General features: G+C 54.1%; 1 protein-coding gene across 2 annotated transcripts in view; it reads left to right on the top strand.

The window, feature by feature from the left end:
* Window positions 1-18,729, top strand: part of TESC (tescalcin) — a 59,059-nt gene that overhangs the window by 38,579 nt on the left and 1,751 nt on the right. Inside the window, exons 3-7 of one of the 2 annotated variants that reach the window (XM_017529543.2) lie at window positions 2,581-2,661; window positions 10,411-10,550; window positions 12,696-12,757; window positions 12,860-12,967; window positions 17,400-17,447. In XM_017529543.2, the coding sequence (XP_017385032.1) occupies window positions 2,581-2,661; window positions 10,411-10,550; window positions 12,696-12,757; window positions 12,860-12,967; window positions 17,400-17,447 (439 nt within the window). The remainder of the gene's footprint in view (window positions 1-2,580; window positions 2,662-10,410; window positions 10,551-12,695; window positions 12,758-12,859; window positions 12,968-17,399; window positions 17,448-18,729) is intronic. The other variant, XM_017529544.2, reaches the window with a different exon arrangement.

Here is an 18,729-nt window from a genome sequence, read left to right as displayed (position 1 = left end):
CCCCCTCGCCAGCACCTGTCTATTCTAGTGTTGAATCCCACTTCCAATGACTGTCCCGCCGTCACTTCCCACCCGGACGTCCTCCTTTTCAGTGGGCTGATGACTCCTGCCTTCCCCACCTGGGCCTGACCCCTTATTCCCTAGGATCACCAGCCTGTGCACTGGGTCCTTCCCAAGACCTCCGTTGCCCGTGGAGGCCCATGTAGCAGAAGGAAAAGGTGAGCAGGAAGCGGATTCAGAGAACCCAGGATGGCCTTCTGTGAAGGGCAGGGAGGAGGGCAGGCAGGTGAAGGAGTGGCTGACACCCCTGCCTCTGTGCCTGCAAACCTGCAGCCTCTAGGACCTAGCAATGCCTGTGCCAGCTATGGGGTGTCCTGTGAAATTCACTCTCCCCTGTCCCAAGCCAAGCTTTATTTATTTTTTATTTTTTATTTATTTATTTTTTTTGAGACGGAGTTTCACTCTTGTTACCCAGCCTTTGAGTGCAATGGCCCGATCTCAGCTCACCGCAACCTCCGCCTCCTGGGTTCAGGCAATTCTCCTGCCTCAGCCTCCTGGGTAGCTGGGATTACAGGCACATGCCACCATGCCCAGCTAATTTTTTGTATTTTTAGTAGAGACGGGGTTTCACCATGTTGACCAGGATGGTCTCGATCTCTTGACCTCGTGATCCACCCGCCTCGGCCTCCCAAAGTGCTGGGATTACAGGCTTGAGCCACCGCGCCCGGCCCAAGCTTTATTTTTTAACAGATGAGGTCTCACTGTGTCCCCCAGGCTGTAGTGCAGTGGCACCATCATAGCTCACTGTAACCTTGAACTCCTGGGCTCAAACGATCCCCTTGCCTCAGACTCCTGCATTGCTAGCTGGGACTGCAGGCCCATGCCACCACCCCTAGCTGGCCTTATTTTTTATTATTTTTTTTTACAGCTTTAGTGAAATGTAATTCACATAATACACATAGTTCACATAATTCAACTCAGCCATTAAAATGTGCAATTCAGTGACATTTGTTGTATGTACCGAGTTGTGCATCCAGCACTACAGTCAACATTAGAATGTTTTCATCGCTCCCCAAAGAGAGCTGTACCCTCAGCTGGCCTCTCCCAACCCCCTGACAACCCCCAATCTGCTTTCTGCCTCTATGTACCTACCTATTCTAGATAGTTAATGTAAATGGAATTGTGTAATATGCGGCCATGTGTATCTGGCTTCTTTCAGTTAGCAAAATGTTTTGTTTGTTTTCTTGAGATGGAGTCTTGCTTTGTCATCCAGGCTGGAGGGCAATGGTGTGATCTTGGCTCACTGCAACCTCCACCTCCCAATTCAAACAACTTTCATGCCTCAGCCTCCCGGTAGCTGGGATTACAGATGTGCACCACCACACCCAGCTAAGTTTTGCATTTTTAGTAGAGATGGGGTTTCACCATGTTGGCCAGCCTGGTCTCGAACTCCTGACCTCAAGTGATCTACCCCCCTTGGTCTCCCACAGTGCTGGGATTACAGGCATGAGCCACCGTGCCTGGTCTCACTTAGCATCATGTTTTTTAGATTCATCTATGTTGTAGCAGGTATTTGTACTTGATTTCCTGTTATGGCTAAAAAATACTCCCTTGTGGTTGTAGTGAGCAGAGATCACACCATTGCACTCCAGCCTGGGTGACAGAGTGAGCTTCCATCTCAAAAAACAAACAAAAAAAACTCATTGTATGGACCACATTTTTTTCCTCTAAATTATGAGTCGACAGACATTTGGATTGTTTCTGCTTTATGGGTGAGCAATGTTGCTATGAAATTCATGCACAGGTTTTTATTTCTCTTGAGCATATCCCCAGTGGAATTGCTGGATCATCTTTTAAGTCCACATTTAACCTTTGAGGACCTGCCATACTGTTTTCCAGAGCTCCAAGCCAGCACCCCACTGCTCTGAATACTGACCTGGGGCTTTAAGGATGGGCTTCAGGCAGTTTCCAAAAACTCAGAAACCCACGTCTCTGCATTTTTTTTTTTTTTTTTTTTTTTTGGAGATGACCATCCATTCCACCTCTTGGATTCTCAAAAGTATTTCAAGTCCAGGTGCAGTGGCTCACACCTGTAACCCTAGCGCTTTGAGAGTCTGAGGCAGGAGGATTACTTGAGCCCAGGAGTTCAAGATTAGCCTGGGCAATGTGTCAACACGTTGTCTCTACAAAAAATTTAAAATATTAGCTAGGCGTGGCGGCGTGCACCTGTGGTCCCAGCTACTTGGGAGGCTGAGGCTAGAGGATTGCTTGAACCTAGAAGGTCAAGGCCGCAGCGAGCCATGATCGCACCACTACACTCCAGCCCCGGTGACAGTGAGACCCTGTCGCAAAAAAGAAAAGTATCTTGAGCCTCCAAATTCTCCCTGCTCTTGCCCAGTCTGACGGTTAGGGGAAGGGGCAGATAAGTGAAGTGTATTCCAGTTCTGTCTCCTAACTCTGAACCATTCTTGTGGGGCCTGCTGGGGATCCAGAATACAGCTCGATACAGGATGAAAATGCCAGCTGACATCTGCCGCTTTTCTGACTCTCTTCCTGGTATCTCTCCTTCTTGGAAACCAGCAAGGAGAACTTCAACAATGTCCCGGACCTGGAGCTCAACCCCATCCGATCCAAAATTGTTCGTGCCTTCTTCGACAACAGGTGAGCATTTTCCCGTGAACCAGCCCGGTGGCGGGTACCTTTGTCTTGTGTGACATCTCATTGCTCAGAACAGCCCTTTGAGCTGCTGCCCAGAAGAAGGGGCTAAGCTGGGTAGCGGTAGGGCCCTGAGCACAGGTTTGGGGTTGGACCGTTCTGGATTTATAGCTGGGTGACTGGGCAGCTCCCTCAAGCCTTGTAGGCCTTTGTATTTGTTATCTCTGGCTGTCCAGAGATACTAAGCTTTGGCTACCCCAAAACTTAGTAACTTAAGACGATAGCCAGGTGTGGTGGTGCACGCCTGTAGTCTCAGCTAGTGGGGAGGCTGAGGTGAGAGGGTTCCTGAGGCCGGGAGCTCAAGGCTGCGGTGAGCTATGACCGGACCACTGCATTCCAGCCTGGGCGACAGAGACCCTGTTTCCAAAAAAATAAGAATAAAAAAATGTAAAATAACAATTAAAAAACAATAAATTCTCTTAGAAAAATTCTAAGAAAACTATTGAGGAAGACTTTTTAAAAAAGAAAATTCAAGGCTGGGCATGATGGTTCATGCCTGTAATCCTAGCACTTTGGGAGGCCAAGGTGGATGGACCACCTGAGGTCAGGAGTTCAAGATCAGCCTGGCCAACACGGTTATACCCTGTTTCTACTAAAATTCTAAAAATTAGCAGGGCGGGATGGGTCACACCTGTAATCCCAGCACTTTGGGAGGCTGAAGCAGGCCGATCACTTGAGGTCAGGAATTCAAGACCAGCCTGGCCAACATGGTGAAACCCTGTCTCTCTTAAATATACAAAAATTAGCTGGGTGTGGCCTATAATCCCAGTTACTCAGGAGGCTAAGGCAGGAGAATCTCTTGAACCCAGGAGGCAGAGGTTGCAGTGAGCCGAGATTGTGCTGCTGCATTGTCCAGCCTGGGCAAGAGTCAGTGAGACTCCTCAGAAAAAAAAAAAAAAAGAAAAATTGGTAAGCGTTTACTATCTCATCATTTCTGTGGGTCAGGAAAGGAATCTGGGTGCACATTAGCTAGGGGTCTCAAAGTCTTGTGAGCTTCAGCCAAGGCATCAACTGGGGCTGAGGTCTCACTGCGTGGCTCACCCAGGGAGGCTGTTTCCAGCTTCAGCCTGTGGCTGCTGGCTAGAGGCCTCTCCTGGGCCCCTCCACGGAGCTGCTCACAGCGTGGCAGCTTCCTTCCTCCAGAGCCGGCTCTTTGAATGAAACTCAGCGCACATCCCACATGGAGGCCACTCTCGTTTTGTAACCAAATCTTGGAAATGACATCCCTTCTGCTGTCTTTGTTAGAAGTAAGTCACTGGGTCACCCCACTCTTGAGGAGCACAGGGACGTGACTACCAGGAGGCAGGGATTTTGGGGGCCATCTGGGAAGATGCCTCAGTTTCACCATCTCTAAAATGGAGATAATCAGCCGGGCGCGGTGGCTCACGCCTATAATCTCAGCACTTTGGGAGGCTGAGGCCAGCAGATCACTTGAGGTCAGGAGTTTGAGACCAGCCTGGTCAACATGGTGAAACCTTGTCGTGACTAAAATTATAAAAATTAGGCAGGCGTGGTGGCGCATACCTGTAATCCCAGCTACTCGGGAGGCTGAGGCAGGAGAATGACTTGAGCTTGAGAGGCGGAGGTTGCAGTGAGCCGAGATCGCACCACTGCACTCCAGCCTGGGCAACAGAGTGAGATTCTGTCTCAAAATAAAATGGAGAAAATCATAGCACCTCCCTAGCAGGATTGCTGTGAGGGGTGCCGGGGGTGTGTGTGGGGAAGCATGAGGTTAGCTATTCATACATTCATCACCGTGGCTTACAAAGAGGTGCTCACCTTGTCCCGCGTCCCAGAGCCGAGGCTCAGACCAGAGCTCATGCCCCAGATGTCCAGTATTATTTAAAGTGAAAGACTTGGGTGACTAGGATGGAGCCTGGAGGTGTCTGGGGCTCTGGGAGGGGCTGTAGGGGTGGGCACACCCTCCCCATGCTGCTGGGGCCTCTGGCAGGCACACTGAAGCCAGCCAGCCTGTTTGCCGCAGTGTCTCTATGCCTGCAAGGATGGCTGGGAGACGGGGGATGGGCAGAAAGAGGAAGGACGGGAACAGGTGTGGCATGGTGATGAGACCATGGGACTTCCCTGCTGGGTTTTGAGCTGTGCAGGGAGGAGCCACTCACCCTGGTTCCGGGATGTGGGACCCTGGGCCAGGCACTGAGCCTCCGTGAGTCCCACTGGAAGCCGGGGCTACTGCTCATGGGGTGGGGGGGGTCCTTTGGCTGCCCCTGGAGATGAAGGGCCTTCCTCTGCAGCCTGTGGGGCAAGGCCTGACGACACAGTGACCAATAGTTAAGCCGGAGATGCAGGGAGAGAAGGTTCCAGGTGATGGGAACTGTGTGTGCAAAGGCCTTGTGGCACAGGGAGCTCGGGGAGCCCAGAGGAGAGAGACCTGGCTGGATCCTAGAGGCCCGTGTGGTGTGGGGAGGGCTGGCCTCATCGGCAGCATCTGTGGACCAGGGGAGCCCAGAGGCAGAGAGACCTGGCTGGATCACAGAGGGGCCAGCATCGCGTGGGGAGGGCAGGCCGCATCGGGCAGCATCTGTGGACCAGCACCAGGGATCTTCCCTTCAGCCTCAGAGCGGATTTGGGGGGTGCTGATGGACTTTAATGTGAGGGTGTCGGGGGTGGGTAAGCCAGGTTTGCACTTTGCAGAAGTCACCACGGCTGCTGGTCGGCTGTAGGGGTGGGAATGGGAGGTGGAGGCCAGGGAGGGGCGGGGCGTGGTCCCAGGCTTGGGCCCGGGCTGCCCTGGGGAGCTGGGGAGCAGCGGCAGCTTTGAGCCACCTGGGAGGTTCTAGATAAGGAAGAAGATCTGGAGCTGGGAGTCAGCGTGAGAGACCGGGTCCCATAGGCATCTTCACAGCCAGATGTCATGTCTGCCAGAGAGGAGGGGCCTGTGGGGCTTGAGTGAGTGTGAAGCGTGTGAAGTTTCACAGTCGGTGGCAAAGTCAGAGTGGAATCCAGTGCCCTCCTCCTTTTAAATCCTGGTTCTCAGAGGAAGGACTCGGAGGTGGGCAGTGCATCTTAGGCCAGTCCCCAGATGAGCCAGAGCAGGCATTGGGGGGAGGCTCAGGCCCTGACAGGGGACCTAGAGTTGGAAGCACTGACAGGAAGACGGCACGGGGGCCAGAGCCCAGTGGGCGCCTGTGTGTGCGCATGCGTGTGCATGTGTGTGTATGTGTGTGTGTGTGTGTGTGTGTGAGAGCGTGTGAGCAAGCGCACACGTGCACATGTAAGGGGTATGTATGCGTGAGGCTTGTTTCCCAAAGGCTCGGGTGCCACTCTGGCCAGTTGTAAAGCTGGAAGTGGGAACTTCTGGGGTGGATGAGAGGTGGATTTCACAAGGGCGTATGCCTGTCCAAACACCAGATCTGTGCATGTTAGTGTATGCTCTTATTTCTTAAAAAAAAAAAAAAAAAAAAAAAAAACTTGACCCAAGGTGACTTGGCTGTCAACTGTCATCTGTCACCTTTAGGAACTGGGATTCCACCTCGGGTCTGTCTGCCTCATGATCCTGAACAGACTCAGGAGTTGTGTTTTTGGCTCTTGGGGTGGAATTCACGCACCTGCCAGGCTGTTTTCCATGAACAGTGGCTCTCCAGGAGACGGGGTGTGGGGAAAGGGCCAGGGCGGACACCTCCCTGTTTTCAGAAGACAAGAGGGCACACTGGGCATGCAGCTGCCGGACTTGGGGACAGGCTGACGGAGGCTAGGGTCCAGTTTAGGACAGAGCCATGGGGGAACTGGCACAGGTGTGAGGCTCCCTGAAGGATGAGGGCAGGGACCTCAGTCATTTGGGAATATTGAGTGTTCAGAAGGTAGGCATTGAAACAAGTGGCCATATCTCAGGAGGACTCCAGGCACGGACAGGCGGGAAGGGGCCATGAGTTCTGGGCTGGCATGGGTGGCTGAGACCACCCTACAGCCCTGGGAGGCCAGGTGGGATTGGGGGTTACCAGGAGAACCTGGGAGGCCCCAGGAGGGTGCTAAGCAGGGAGCAACAGGTTCTGATTTGCATTTTGCAGAGCTCGCCCCAGCTGCATATGGAGTGCACAGGAAGGTGCAGGCAGGGCCAGGCAGCTGCAGAGGCCAGGAGAGAAAAGGAAGGATCCCAGGGAATTGACTAGAGGCGTGAAGCTGGTGGTGGTTGGATGTGGGGGTGTTGGGGGCATCCTGGAGACTCTGGGTCTCGAGCTGAGGGCAGTTTTCAGGGTGCCTGCCTGACAGAGCTGCCATTGAAAGATGGCCAGGGATCTCCTGGGCCGAGCCAGACGCGGAGGGTGGTGACCAGGTATGGGGTGGTGAGAGCCTCCCCTGTAGGTCCCCAGACCTCAGCCTCCAGCCGTTCCTTGGAGAAACTGGGTGTGGTGAAAAGGAGGTGCCAATGACTGAGGCTGGCCCAAAAGTCACCGAGGGAGGGGATGATTGTAAAAAGGCTTTCCTCTTGCCTGCACCCAGAACGACTTTGTGGGCTACAGCTGGAGCCTGTAGCTATTGGAAAAGGGCTTCACGTCACATCCTGTGAATGCTGAGAAGCTGGAGGAGGGTGTCAGAGGAGGTGCTGGAAATAGGGTTTTCCTTTCAAGAAATAGCAGCCTCGGCCTGTGTTCCTGAGACTCTGGGAACAGGTCTTGGGGAAGGGGTGTTTTCAGCAGAGACCATCTCCACTTCCAGGGGCGCTCCACCCCTTAGAGGGTAATGGGAACGTTAAGGGGGCATCTTTGCCAAAAGAATGAACATGGCCTGCCCTTGTGGGTTGCAGATTTAGATGTGGCCCCTGTTTTCTGTCCACGGATCCTCATCCTGGTGCTCATTTTAGAAATGGGAGTAGAGGGCTGGGTGTGGTGGCATGCGCCTGTAAGCCCAGCCACTCAAGAGCCTGCGGCAGTAGGACTGCACGTGGCCCAGGAATTCAAGACCAGTCTGCGCAATATAGCGAGACCTCATCTCTAAACAAAAAAACTTCTATTTAAAACCTGGGAGTGGAGAGCAGGTAGGGCTGGTTCCAGGTGCTCTGTCTGGGTTTCCTCAGCGCTGGCTCTCATTGCCTTTGGAAACCATGGTATTGGTCTCTGCAGACCTATGGGAGTGCTGGGAGGGGAAGGGACCCTCGTTCCTTAAACTGAGTCCTGAGGCTGAAAGTGCAGGTCTCAGCGCTCCCAGAGAGGGACACACGCCCTGCCTTTCCTGGGGGTCTGTCACATCTTCACCCAGGGAAGGTGGGGTCTGTCAGGTGGGTGAAGATGTGACAGACTTCCAGATCTAACTTTAATCCCTCTTGCTGTAGCGTGAACCACTTGGGAAGGACATGTGAGCCAACCGCTGTGGGAAGTGCTTCCAGAGCAGCCCAGTCAGTCTGGGGGCTATTTTTATGCCCTGTAAATTTGGCCTGTGCCGCCCACAGTGAGAACTTTGAGGTTCTTAAAGCCTGCAGCAGGAGCGGTGTGGAGCTTCCTACGATAAAAGGGAGAAGGGAGACCTGTGAAAACACATCAAGACGGGGCTTCCTAGCCCAGGGAAGGACGGATCTCATCCCGCAGATGGGCAGTTTCGTGAGCTGCTTTCCCCAGTCCAGGCTGGGAACCCCACCTCTCCCTGGAAAATCTCCTGGAAGAGAAAAATTATAAAACTGGGAGTCCAGGGGGCACTTAGAGGCTGTCATAGGGGTGTTAGCGTATTGCCTGGGTGCTGAAAAGGAATAGTAGCTTCACCTCTAAAGAGAGAATTGCGGACGTATTTGGTGGGACCCAAGTACTATATCCAAGCCCTAGCCATGAACTGTTAGTCATCCCAGGCTGGCGAGGCCCTGCCCCTTTCCAAAGGGCCCCAGCGAGGGGCTGTGGCAGAACCTTCAGCTGGCCAGCCGTCTGACAGCCTGTCCAGCAGCCTCGGACTCGCACGGTCACGGTCGGTCAGTGATAAGGGTTTGATGAGAGTAGGTCAGGAGCTTGAGTTTGGAATCATCTCCAAGCTGTTTTGTTTTGTTTTGTTTTGTTTGACACAGGGTCTCACTTTGTCACCCAGGCTGGAGGGCAGGAGCGCAATCTTGACTCACTGTAGCCTCGGCCTCCTGGGCTCAAGTGATCCTCCCACGTCGGTCTCTCAAGTAGCTGGGACCACAGATACACACCATTGCACCTAGCTAATTTTTTTTTTTTTTTTTGTAGAGACGGGGTTTCTCCCTGTTGTCCAGGTTGGCCTTGAGCTCCAGAGCTCAAGCGATCGGCTTGCGTCGGCCTCCCAAAGTGCTGGGGCTACAGGCGTGAGCCACTGCGCTTGGCCTCCAAGCTATTTTCTTAACAACTGCCAAGATCTGGGCTGGACCACACGTTTCTGAGCCCCTCCTCTGGGTGTCAGGCACTGCCAGGTGTGGGGCACGGATACCCTGTGTCATCACCCCCAAACACCAGCCCTTTTGTGCCGCCTCCGAAAAGCACGTGGATACGGCCCGCCTCCAACCTGCCCTAACTTATCACAAACTTTCAATCATTGGCGAACTTTGTACTTGGGTATAAACAGATTACTTAGAGATGCTCGCAGCTAGTCACCGTCCTAAAATTTTGAACTAGTGAGAGCAAGCAAAAGTTGGCCAACTTTTTCTGTAAAAAGACAAAGAGTAAATATTTTCGGCTTTGCAGACAAGCATAAATGAAGTGGCATGGCTGTGTGCCAATAGAATTTTATTTGTGGACACTGACATTTGAATTTCATGTAATTTTTACTCGTCATGAAATACTATTCTTTTGACTGTTTTTTTTTTTGACAAGCATTTTTTCAACTATTTAAAAATGTGAAAACTGGCCAGGTGCATGGCTTACACATGTAGTCCCAGCAGGTTGGGAGGCCAAGGCAGGAGGATCACTTGAGCCCAGGAGTTCAAGGCTGACGTGAGCTATGATCACACCACTGAACTCCAGCCTGGGTAACAGAGTGAGACCCCGACTCTGGAAAATTAAGATAGAAATGTGAAAAATCTTTTTTTTTTTTTTTTTTTGGAGACAGGATCTCCCTCTGTTACCCAGGCTGGAGTGGAGTGGCGTGACCTTGGCTCACTGCAACCTCCGCCTCCTGAGTTCAAGAGATTTTCCTGCCTCAGCCTCCCAAGGAGCTGGGACTACAGGTGTGCACCACCACACCAGGCTAATTTTTGTATTTTTGGTAGAGGCAGGGTTTCACCATGTTGGCCAGGCTGGTCTCGAACTCCTGACCTCAGGTGATCCTGAGTGCTAGGATTACAGGTGTGGGCCACCGTGCCCAGCCCGAAAAGTCTTCTTAGTTCATGGGCTCTATGAAAATAGATGACAGACCAGCTTGGGTCCGTGCGCTGTTTGCTAGCCCTCGAGCTAAAGGAAAGTGTCGGAGATGTGCTTGCTGAGCTACTGGATTGCCTGGTTTCCTCATAAGCTCCCCCGTGTGCACCTTCACATACAGTCGAGTCCCGCTGTCCACGCCGGGATCAGCTGTCATGCAGCTGCCTGATGGTGAGCTCTGTGAGGGCAGGGCAGGGGCTGCCTTTCAGCTTCTGGAGCCCCGAGCCCCCATGAAGCAGGTTCTTGGGGCACAGACTCAAGGCAATAGCAGCTGTCATGGGTACAGTGTGTGTCCTGAGAGCTGAGTCTTCAGGAGTTAATGGCAGCAAGAGGACAAGGCCTGGTTCTTAATGTATTTCCAGTACCCTCCTTGTTGCTCCCATAGGAACCTGCGCAAGGGACCCAGTGGCCTGGCTGACGAGATTAATTTCGAGGACTTTCTCACCATCATGTCCTACTTCCGGCCCATCGACACCACCATGGGCGAGGAGCAGGTGGAGCTGTCCCGGAAGGAGAAGCTGAGATGTGCGTGCCTCCAAGTCCCCTTACACCTGGCCAGGGTGCAGCCTCCCCTAAGTCCTCAGAACGCAGAGCGTCCCTGCAGCAGGAGGCTGGGCGTGCATTGGCTGGGGTGCTGGGAGGGCTTGGGGACACCAGCCCCGTCCCCATGAGGCTGGCATTGCTGCCTCCTGTTCCCGGAGGCCTCATCCTAATCATTGCTCAGCAGCTTGAGGCTTCCTGGGACTAGAAGGGGGTTGTGGTGGATGTGAAACAGCAAGGCCCTTGGGGCAGAGACCCGGGTTCCAGTGTGGCCCCTCTCACCTACCAGCCGTGTGACCTTGAACCTTCACCCAGAACATGGGCATGCCGATGGTACATGGTTCTGGGGTCTGGGTAAGGTCACAGTCAGCCTTTGGCATACAGGAAGTGCCCCCTAAAGTCAGTTTCCTCCTCTTCCTCCTCCACGAGCTGTCTATTGCTGGGTTCCTGGGACAAGCCCCACGATGTCTGGCTCCCGAGCGGTTCTGTTGTGGTCCCAGCTGGCCAACCGCACAGGTCCCAAGCAGTGGCCCGAGTCACATCCCCTTTTCCCGGGGCCTTTCCCATGACTCCTGACGTCCCTCTGTGCCCCACCCCAGGTCAGCCTCCTCATCAAGAAAATGTAAACACGAGGCTTGGCTATATTTAGCACTGGAATGTGTAAGTGGGGTTGGTGGGAACAGGCCTGGCAGGGGACCCCGGTGTGAGCCTGGCTTCCTGTCTACTCCAAGGGGCCTGGAACAGGACGGACTCAGGTCCAAATCCCTGGCTTCCTGTCCCTTAGTGGTATAGCCGTGGACAAATGCCTTAACTTCCGTGAGCTTTGACTGCCTGTCTGGGAAGCAGACTTAGGCATCCTTGGACTTACGGGTTTGGGTGAGAGCGAGAGGTTTGTGAAGCGCTTTGCACACCTGGGCATCTGGTCAGTGCTCCATAAACGGCAGCCGGGCTCAGTGGCTCATGCCTGGAATCCCGGCACTATAGGAGACTGAGGGGGGGAGGATTGCTTGAAGCCAGGAGTTCAAGGCCCAGCCTGGGCAACAGAAAGACACCTGCCTCTAGAAAATTAAAAAACCAGCACAGCACAGTGTATGTGCCTATGGTCGCTGGTACTCGGGAGACTAAGGCGGGAGGATTGCTTGAGCCCAGGAGATGGAGGCTGCAATGAGCTGCGATCGCACCACTGCACTCCAGCCTGGGCAACACACTGAGACCCCGTCTCTGAAAAAAAATAACAATAATAAATAAATAAATGCCAGGCGGGCCCGTGGCTCGCACTTGTGATCTCAGCATTTTGGGAGGCTGAGGCAGGTGGATCATTTGAGGATGGGGGTGTGAGACCAGCCTGGACAAACTGGCAAAACCCTGTCTCTATTAAAAATACAAAAATGAGCTGGGCACCTGTAATTCTAGCTACTTGGGAGGCTGACGCAGGAGAATCTCTTGAACTAGGGAGGCAGAGGTTGCAGTGAGCCAAGATCACACCACTGCACTCGAGCCTGGGCGACAGAGCGAGACTTCATTTCAAAAATATAAATACTTAATTTTTTTTTAAATGCCAACACAGAAGACTTGGGAGAGCTCCAGCTCCCAAGGCTGTGCTGGGAACAACAGGGAGAGGTCCCCTCCCGTTCAGCGCCTCCCTGATGCCAGCCCTCGGGCTGCCCATGTCAGAACAGGCAGGGGCCCAGATCAAAGCACTGTGGACCCTGGCCTGCCACGGCAGAGACGATGGTGCTCTCCCGGGCTGTGGGAACAATATTTTGAACTCAACACCGTTTGACTCATGTTAACAGGTGACACTTCCTGTCAACATATCCATCCTCACTGGGCAGTCATCCGTCCCTAACGCCACAGCGCTAGCTCCTAGCCCTCCCAAGGCCATGAGGTAGACACTATTGATATTCCCATTTCACAGATGAGGAGACTGAGGCTCAGAGAAGTTAGGTCAGTGGCCCAAGGTCACCCAGTAGGAAGCGGACAGTCTGGTCCCACAGCTGATCCTGATCCCTGTGACTTTGGTGTTGAGTTTTGGTTATTGGTGTCTTTCGCTTAGTTGGTGTAGCTTTCAGGGGGTGGCAGGGGCCAGGCCCCGCCTGACAGAGTCCCCTCTCTCCCCTGCCACCCCAGTTCTGTTCCACATGTACGACTCGGACAGCGACGGGCGCATCACCCTGGAAGAGTACCGAAATGTAAAGTATGCTCCTCCGCCCCGCCCTGGGCTCCCGGGGCCTCCCCCGTCCTGCGTCCCTGATGGAGGCCCCAGGTCACCTTTGTTTCGTCCCGCACGGCAGGTGGTCGAGGAGCTGCTGTCTGGAAACCCCCACATCGAGAAGGAGTCCGCTCGCTCCATCGCTGACGGGGCCATGATGGAGGCGGCCAGCGTGTGCGTGGGGCAGATGGTGAGTGCCACTGCAGCCCTCCTGAGACGCGTGGCGCCTTCCCGCTCATGGTCTGCATTTCTGGAAGGCCTCACGGGGCAGGGGCCAGGTGTGTCCTGCCACCTCCTCTACCTGTGGCCTAGGGGCTCAGAAACCTTTCCCAGCTCTTCCTGTCCCCCAGGAAGACTGCAGGTCCCAGCCCCCAGAGAGCTGCACAAGACAGGGAAGCAGAGCTTGAGACCTCGGCTTCCGGGGGTCCAGGAGCCCCCCACCCTGGCCTCAGTCAGTGCTCACAGCATCACTCAGCTCCAGGGCCAGGCCTGGAAAGCAGATGGCACAGGCTTGCCTTAATAAGCTTATTTCTTAACAAATGACTCAGAAGCGACTTCTGGCTTTGGAGCAGGGGTCAGCAGGGAGCCCTATGTGGGGCTGAGAAGAACCGATGGTCAGGTGGAGGAGCCGAAGTGGGGGCCGGTATGTAAATGACACAGAAGAGAGGCCTTCGTATGTTCTTCATTTCGTAAATTTTGCCTCATTTTGTCGGGTGGGGAAACTGAGGCTTAGAGCACATAGAGAATCCTCTAGACCTTGTGATCTTTGGTATGCTGGGTGGATTTCCTCTTGTAAGGCCAGGTGCAGCCCCACCAGCTCCCAGGCCTAAGGCTCTAAGCCTCTGGGGACCACTCAGGCAGGCAGGTGACCACCTGGATGTCGTGAGTTCCCTGAGGGGTTTGGAAGGCCCTACTGATGTGGTCAGCCCTCTGCCCTGTATGTTTAAAGTGACAGTGTCTCTAGACACCCTGATGGCTTTGTGTCCGCCCAGCCCAGAGCAGAGGGGTGTTCATGCTGGAGCCTGCCGTCTGTGCCCACCCCAAGCCCATTCTTGATGAGACAGGAGGCCACAGGCCTGGGCCTGCCCCCAGGGGCGGGGGCTGTGGTCAGCCAGCTTCCTGGCATGTGTTTTATCTGTCTGCCTGCCTCTGGAGCCCAGCAGGAAGCTTCTGGCTTGGGTGAAACCTTTGTGCTCAGCAGATGAACCACCATGGGAAAGGGCCTGTGACCTCGGTGGGGAAAGCAGACATCTCTCGACAGGTTGTCAGGCCAAATTCCCATTTGATTTAATTACACTCTCTTCTTCAAATTGCTCCCTGTCCCACTCCAGTTTCAATTGGCGACAGTTTTCTTAATTTGCTGTAGTGAAATTGCTGGCAGCTGCCAGCTGCTGATCTACATAAAACCCCGGCAGCCTGGGAAGCAGAGGCATCTCGGGGCGGAGGCTGGGCTCCGGGGTCCATCCCACTGCCCCTGGACCCCACAGGTGGGGGCAGCACCAGAGCCAGGAAGGCAGCTGTGAGGCAGAGGGCTCATCTGCACCTTTCTTCACTCATGGGTCCTTCGGGTGCTCTTAAAATACCCTCTGGTATAAAGCTCGACCAGATAAACCAGACCGAGCTGTGTATATGGCCTGAGCTGGGGGCGAGGGGCAGCTGCGTCGATTCAACCTCACCCTGCCTCTGAGGACACTTCCCGTTCTGACCGTGTCACCTGCCGAAAACAAACGATCCATGCTCCCCACTTCCATGGACTTCCGAAGTCAGTTATTGACTGGGGCAGGAGCTCTTGTTTCTTTTTTTTTTTTTAGACCAAGTCTCTCTCTGCTGCCCAGGCTGGAGTGCAATGGCATGATCTCAGCTCACTGCAACCTCCGCCTCCCAGGCTCAAGTGATTCTCCTGCCTCAGCCTTCTGAGTAGCTGGGATTGTAGGCATGTGCCACCACGCCCAGCTAATTTTTGTATTTTTCACAGAGACGGGTTTCACCATGTTGGCCAGGTTGGTCTCGAACTCCTGACCTCGTGATCTTCCCACCTTGGCCTCTCATAGTGTTGGGATTGCAGGCGTGAGCCACTGCACCTAGCCCTCAGGATCTCTTTTGAGGGTGCTTCCTCCGGAGGTTGCACCCATGGATGCTTAAGGGTGTATTGCTTCACTGGGCATTCAGCTGGGGGGGGGCGTCCCCCACCACCCTCCTTCCTTGCACCAATCACTCCCTTTCCAGCCCCAGACTCTGACCACGGGGGGACTTTTCTATAATTAGCTCCCCTTGGCTGGCCTGGGAACCTAGGGTGGCTGGCAGAGAAGGCAGTCACTTCCCTCTGCCCGTGAGTGGGAAGAGAGGGGGAAAGGAGCCCTTAGGAATAGGGCTGGCCCAGGCTAACCCAGAACTGCTGGGCTTCATTTTTTTTTATTTATTATTTGTTTTTTAAGAGACAGGGTCTTGCTCTGTAGCCCAAACTGGAATGCAGTGTTGTGATCATAGCTCACTGCAGCTTCCGTCTCCTGAGCTCAAGCCATCCTCCTCCCTCGGCCTCTGGAGCAGAGGTGGACACCACCACACCGAGCTAATTAAAACAATTTTTTTTTTTTGTAAAAGAGATTGGATCTTACTATGCTGAACAGTCTGGTCTTGAATTCCTGGCCTCAAACAGTCCTCCTGCCTTGGCCTCCCAAAGTCCTGGGATGACAGATGTGAACCACTGTGCCTGGCCAAAATTTTTTTAAGTATAAAGAGGGAACTAAAAAGCTTGCAGAATCCCGCTGGTAGAAACAGCCCTCAAGGACTTGCTTGGAGCAGCTCCATGCTCCCAGCTGGACAGGCAGCTCCCCTCTGTGCCTCTCATCTGTAATACGGGAGGGAGACCAGAACCCAGCTCAGGGCCTGTTGTGAGATTGGCGTCTGTCCTTAAATGCTAACAATAGCATTTGGTCACACCTGTAACCCCAGCACTTTGGGAGGCCAAGGCGGGTGGATCGCTTGAGGTCAGGAGTTCGAGGCTGGCCTGGCTAACATGGTGAATTCCCCGTCTCTACTAAAACATTTAAAAATTAGCCACGTATGGTGGTGCACGCCTGTAATGATCGCAGCTAGCTGGGAGTCTCAGGCGGGAATCGCTTGAACCCAGGAAGCAGAAGTCGCAGTGAGCCAGGCTCGCACCGCTGCACTCCAGCCTGGACGACAGCGTGATACTCTGTCTCAAAAACAAAACAATAGCATTTCAAAGGCACTTGGGACGTACATGCCTGGCACATAACAAGCTTCGAGTGTGCCTCTGTGTTCTTAAACGCACATTGTACAGAATTTCAGAGTCACAGAGAGAGCTTTGAGTCTCTCCTGCCCCTACCAGCCCAGGCCCTCTTCCCTAAAGGGAATCCCTCTGGCTGGGTTTTTTCCTATACATACCAGTGCATACATGCATGCCTTTTATTTCTGATTTAGCAAAACAGAATTGAACTGACCTGGCCTCCCCTTCTCTCTGCACGACCCCATGGCCAAGAGGGCAGGTGGTGGGGGTCTGGTTATCGGTGTAAGACCTGCAGACACGCTTCTGCTTGTTGGGATGTTGGTGTTTGTTTCTTTATCTGCTGTATACATCTCTGGGAGCTTTTCCATAGTAAGATGTATAAATCAACCCCTTCTTCACCCATTTTTGCCTGAGGTTGTAGGTTTTGAATTTTTATAAGCAGACCTTGACGACGGCCTTGAGCAGGAGGATATAAATAACTCCCACGTGCTTCATGTTCCAGTAATGGAACACTAGGCATAAGGGTTGCATGGGAATCAATGGCGTGGATGACTGAGATTTATGTCCCCGACCTTCTATTGACAGGCACTTGGGACATCAGCAACTTTTCGCTGTCCCAAAGCATGCTGCAAAGGTGAGGTTTTTGGAGGCTTGTCGATGAAAGGGGGGCAGGAGCTCCTGGCGTCGTCCCCAGTACAAGGAGGACACAGAGGCGATGGAGACTGGCACTGCCAACTCTGCTCGGTGGGGAGAGGCTCCTGGCAGCCACCCTCCAGCCCTGCCTCCCCAGTGGCCCGGGGTTATCATGGTGACTCACAGGGCATGAGGCGTGGGCCTCACAGGCTGGCCCTGTGTTTCCCTGACCTCTCCCCTGAGGTCTGTGAGCTTAGATTAGCCTGGAATCGTCTTATCAGTGCAGCACAGGCATGAGGAGGCCAGACCTGGCAGTGGGGGTTGCAGGAGGCGTCTTGGTGGTCCAGCTGCTGGGGGGCTGGTGGTGAGGTAGGCTGAGTGGGGAAGCAGAGCCCCAGGCCCTCGTGTCCCCCACACCCGGGATTCTCCCTGGGGGCTGGGGGTGGGGGGATGCCGTCTGAGTCACACGTTTCCAGGGCCCCGGTGAGCCACACTCAGCTCCTGTCCTCGAGCCCGTGAATGAGGATATTGGAGGTTCAGGCTGACCGGCCGCCGTGTACTGGAGGCACACGATCTGGAACGTTCCCTGCTTCTCATGATTCCTCCCAAACAGCCCAGCCACTTACATCCGGGTGTCGGGTGTCCTCGGTGGGGAGGGGAGTGGGTGGGCCGTCGTGCCCCTGCAGCAGCTGTGTGCGGCCCCACACACTCACTGTCTGCCCTGTGTTTCTGTCCCCAGGAGCCTGATCAGGTGTACGAGGGGATCACCTTTGAGGACTTCCTGAAGGTGAGTGGTCTGGGTGTGGGGGCCTCAGGGGACCTGAGAAGACCTCACGTGGCCCACTGGTCAGGACGGGAGAGGGTTCGTTACCTGCAGTGGCAAGGGACAGGCTTCCTGGGTGATGGGCGTCTCAGTAGGAAGCTGTCAACCTAGGCATGGCCTTTAAAGCAATTTAAGCTGGTTTTTCTTATTTTGATGGAAAAGGTAATAGTCACACTTAGTCAAAACAACGTAAGCAGTACAAATGAGTATACAGTGAAAACCAACTTCTCTCCCACCTGTGGGTGGGGGGGTGCAGGAGGCATCCCCGTGCCTCTTCTCAGAAGTAGTCTCTGTTGAAGGCCAAGTGCAGTGGCTCACGCCTGTGATCTCAGCACTTTGGGAGGCTGAGGCGGGCAGATCACCTGAGGTCAGGAGTTCAAGACCAGCATGGCCAACGTGGTGAAACCGCATCTCTACTAAAAATACAAAAATTAGCTGAGCGTGGTGGCACACGCCTGTAATCTCAGCTACTCAGGAGGCTGAGGCAGGAGAATTGAACTCAGGAGGTGGAGGTTGCAGTGAGCCGAGATCGCGCCACTTAACTCCAGCCTGAGTGATAGAGTAAGACCCTGCCTCCCCGCCCCCCCAAAAAAAAAGCAAAGAAAAAAAAAAGTAACCCCTGTTGTAATTGGAACAGGGATTCTGGGAACCTTCTGTTTCTTGGAAGCGCAGATCAGACCGACTGCACACGGTGTGCCCGCCTTCCTCGCTGTGTCCTAAGATATTTCTTTCATAAAATGGCCACCCACTCAGCCCTCCTCCCCGATGGCTTCTCCAGCCTCTGCAAGTAGATGGCAGTTGGACATGGAAATCAAGACCTGCTCCTGGCCGTTTTGATAATCAGATGCCCTGTGGCAGGGAGAGGACCCCCCCCAACCCCCACCCCACACGTCAGCCCTGGCCGTCACAACAGTGTTCCCAAGTGCTTTTAGGGGGCGGGGGAAGACAAAGGAGGTCAGGGGAGCACCAGCCCAACAGGAGAGAGGATTAGGGAGGAAGGATCACTGCTCCTGGCCAGGTAGCCCAGAGCGGGACTGGGGGACCGGGTCCTCAGGGCCACAGCCCCGTGGAGCCGAGGCTGAGCCTGGTGGTTAGACCTGGCAGGAGAGAGGACAGGCAGGCAGCAAGGCCCAGCTGTGATTGAAAGGCTGAGAGGAGACTGTGGAGGTTCCACTGCCCCGTGCCCAGCACTGCCGTGCAGATGGCCACCCCAGGGCTGGCGGGGTGGACAGACAGGGAGAAGGCA

This window comes from Cebus imitator, unplaced genomic scaffold (genome assembly GCF_001604975.1).
Source record: "Cebus imitator isolate Cc_AM_T3 unplaced genomic scaffold, Cebus_imitator-1.0 Scaffold59, whole genome shotgun sequence".
NCBI lineage: Eukaryota > Metazoa > Chordata > Mammalia > Primates > Cebidae > Cebus > Cebus imitator.
This window is presented reverse-complemented; position numbering and strand designations above follow the sequence as displayed.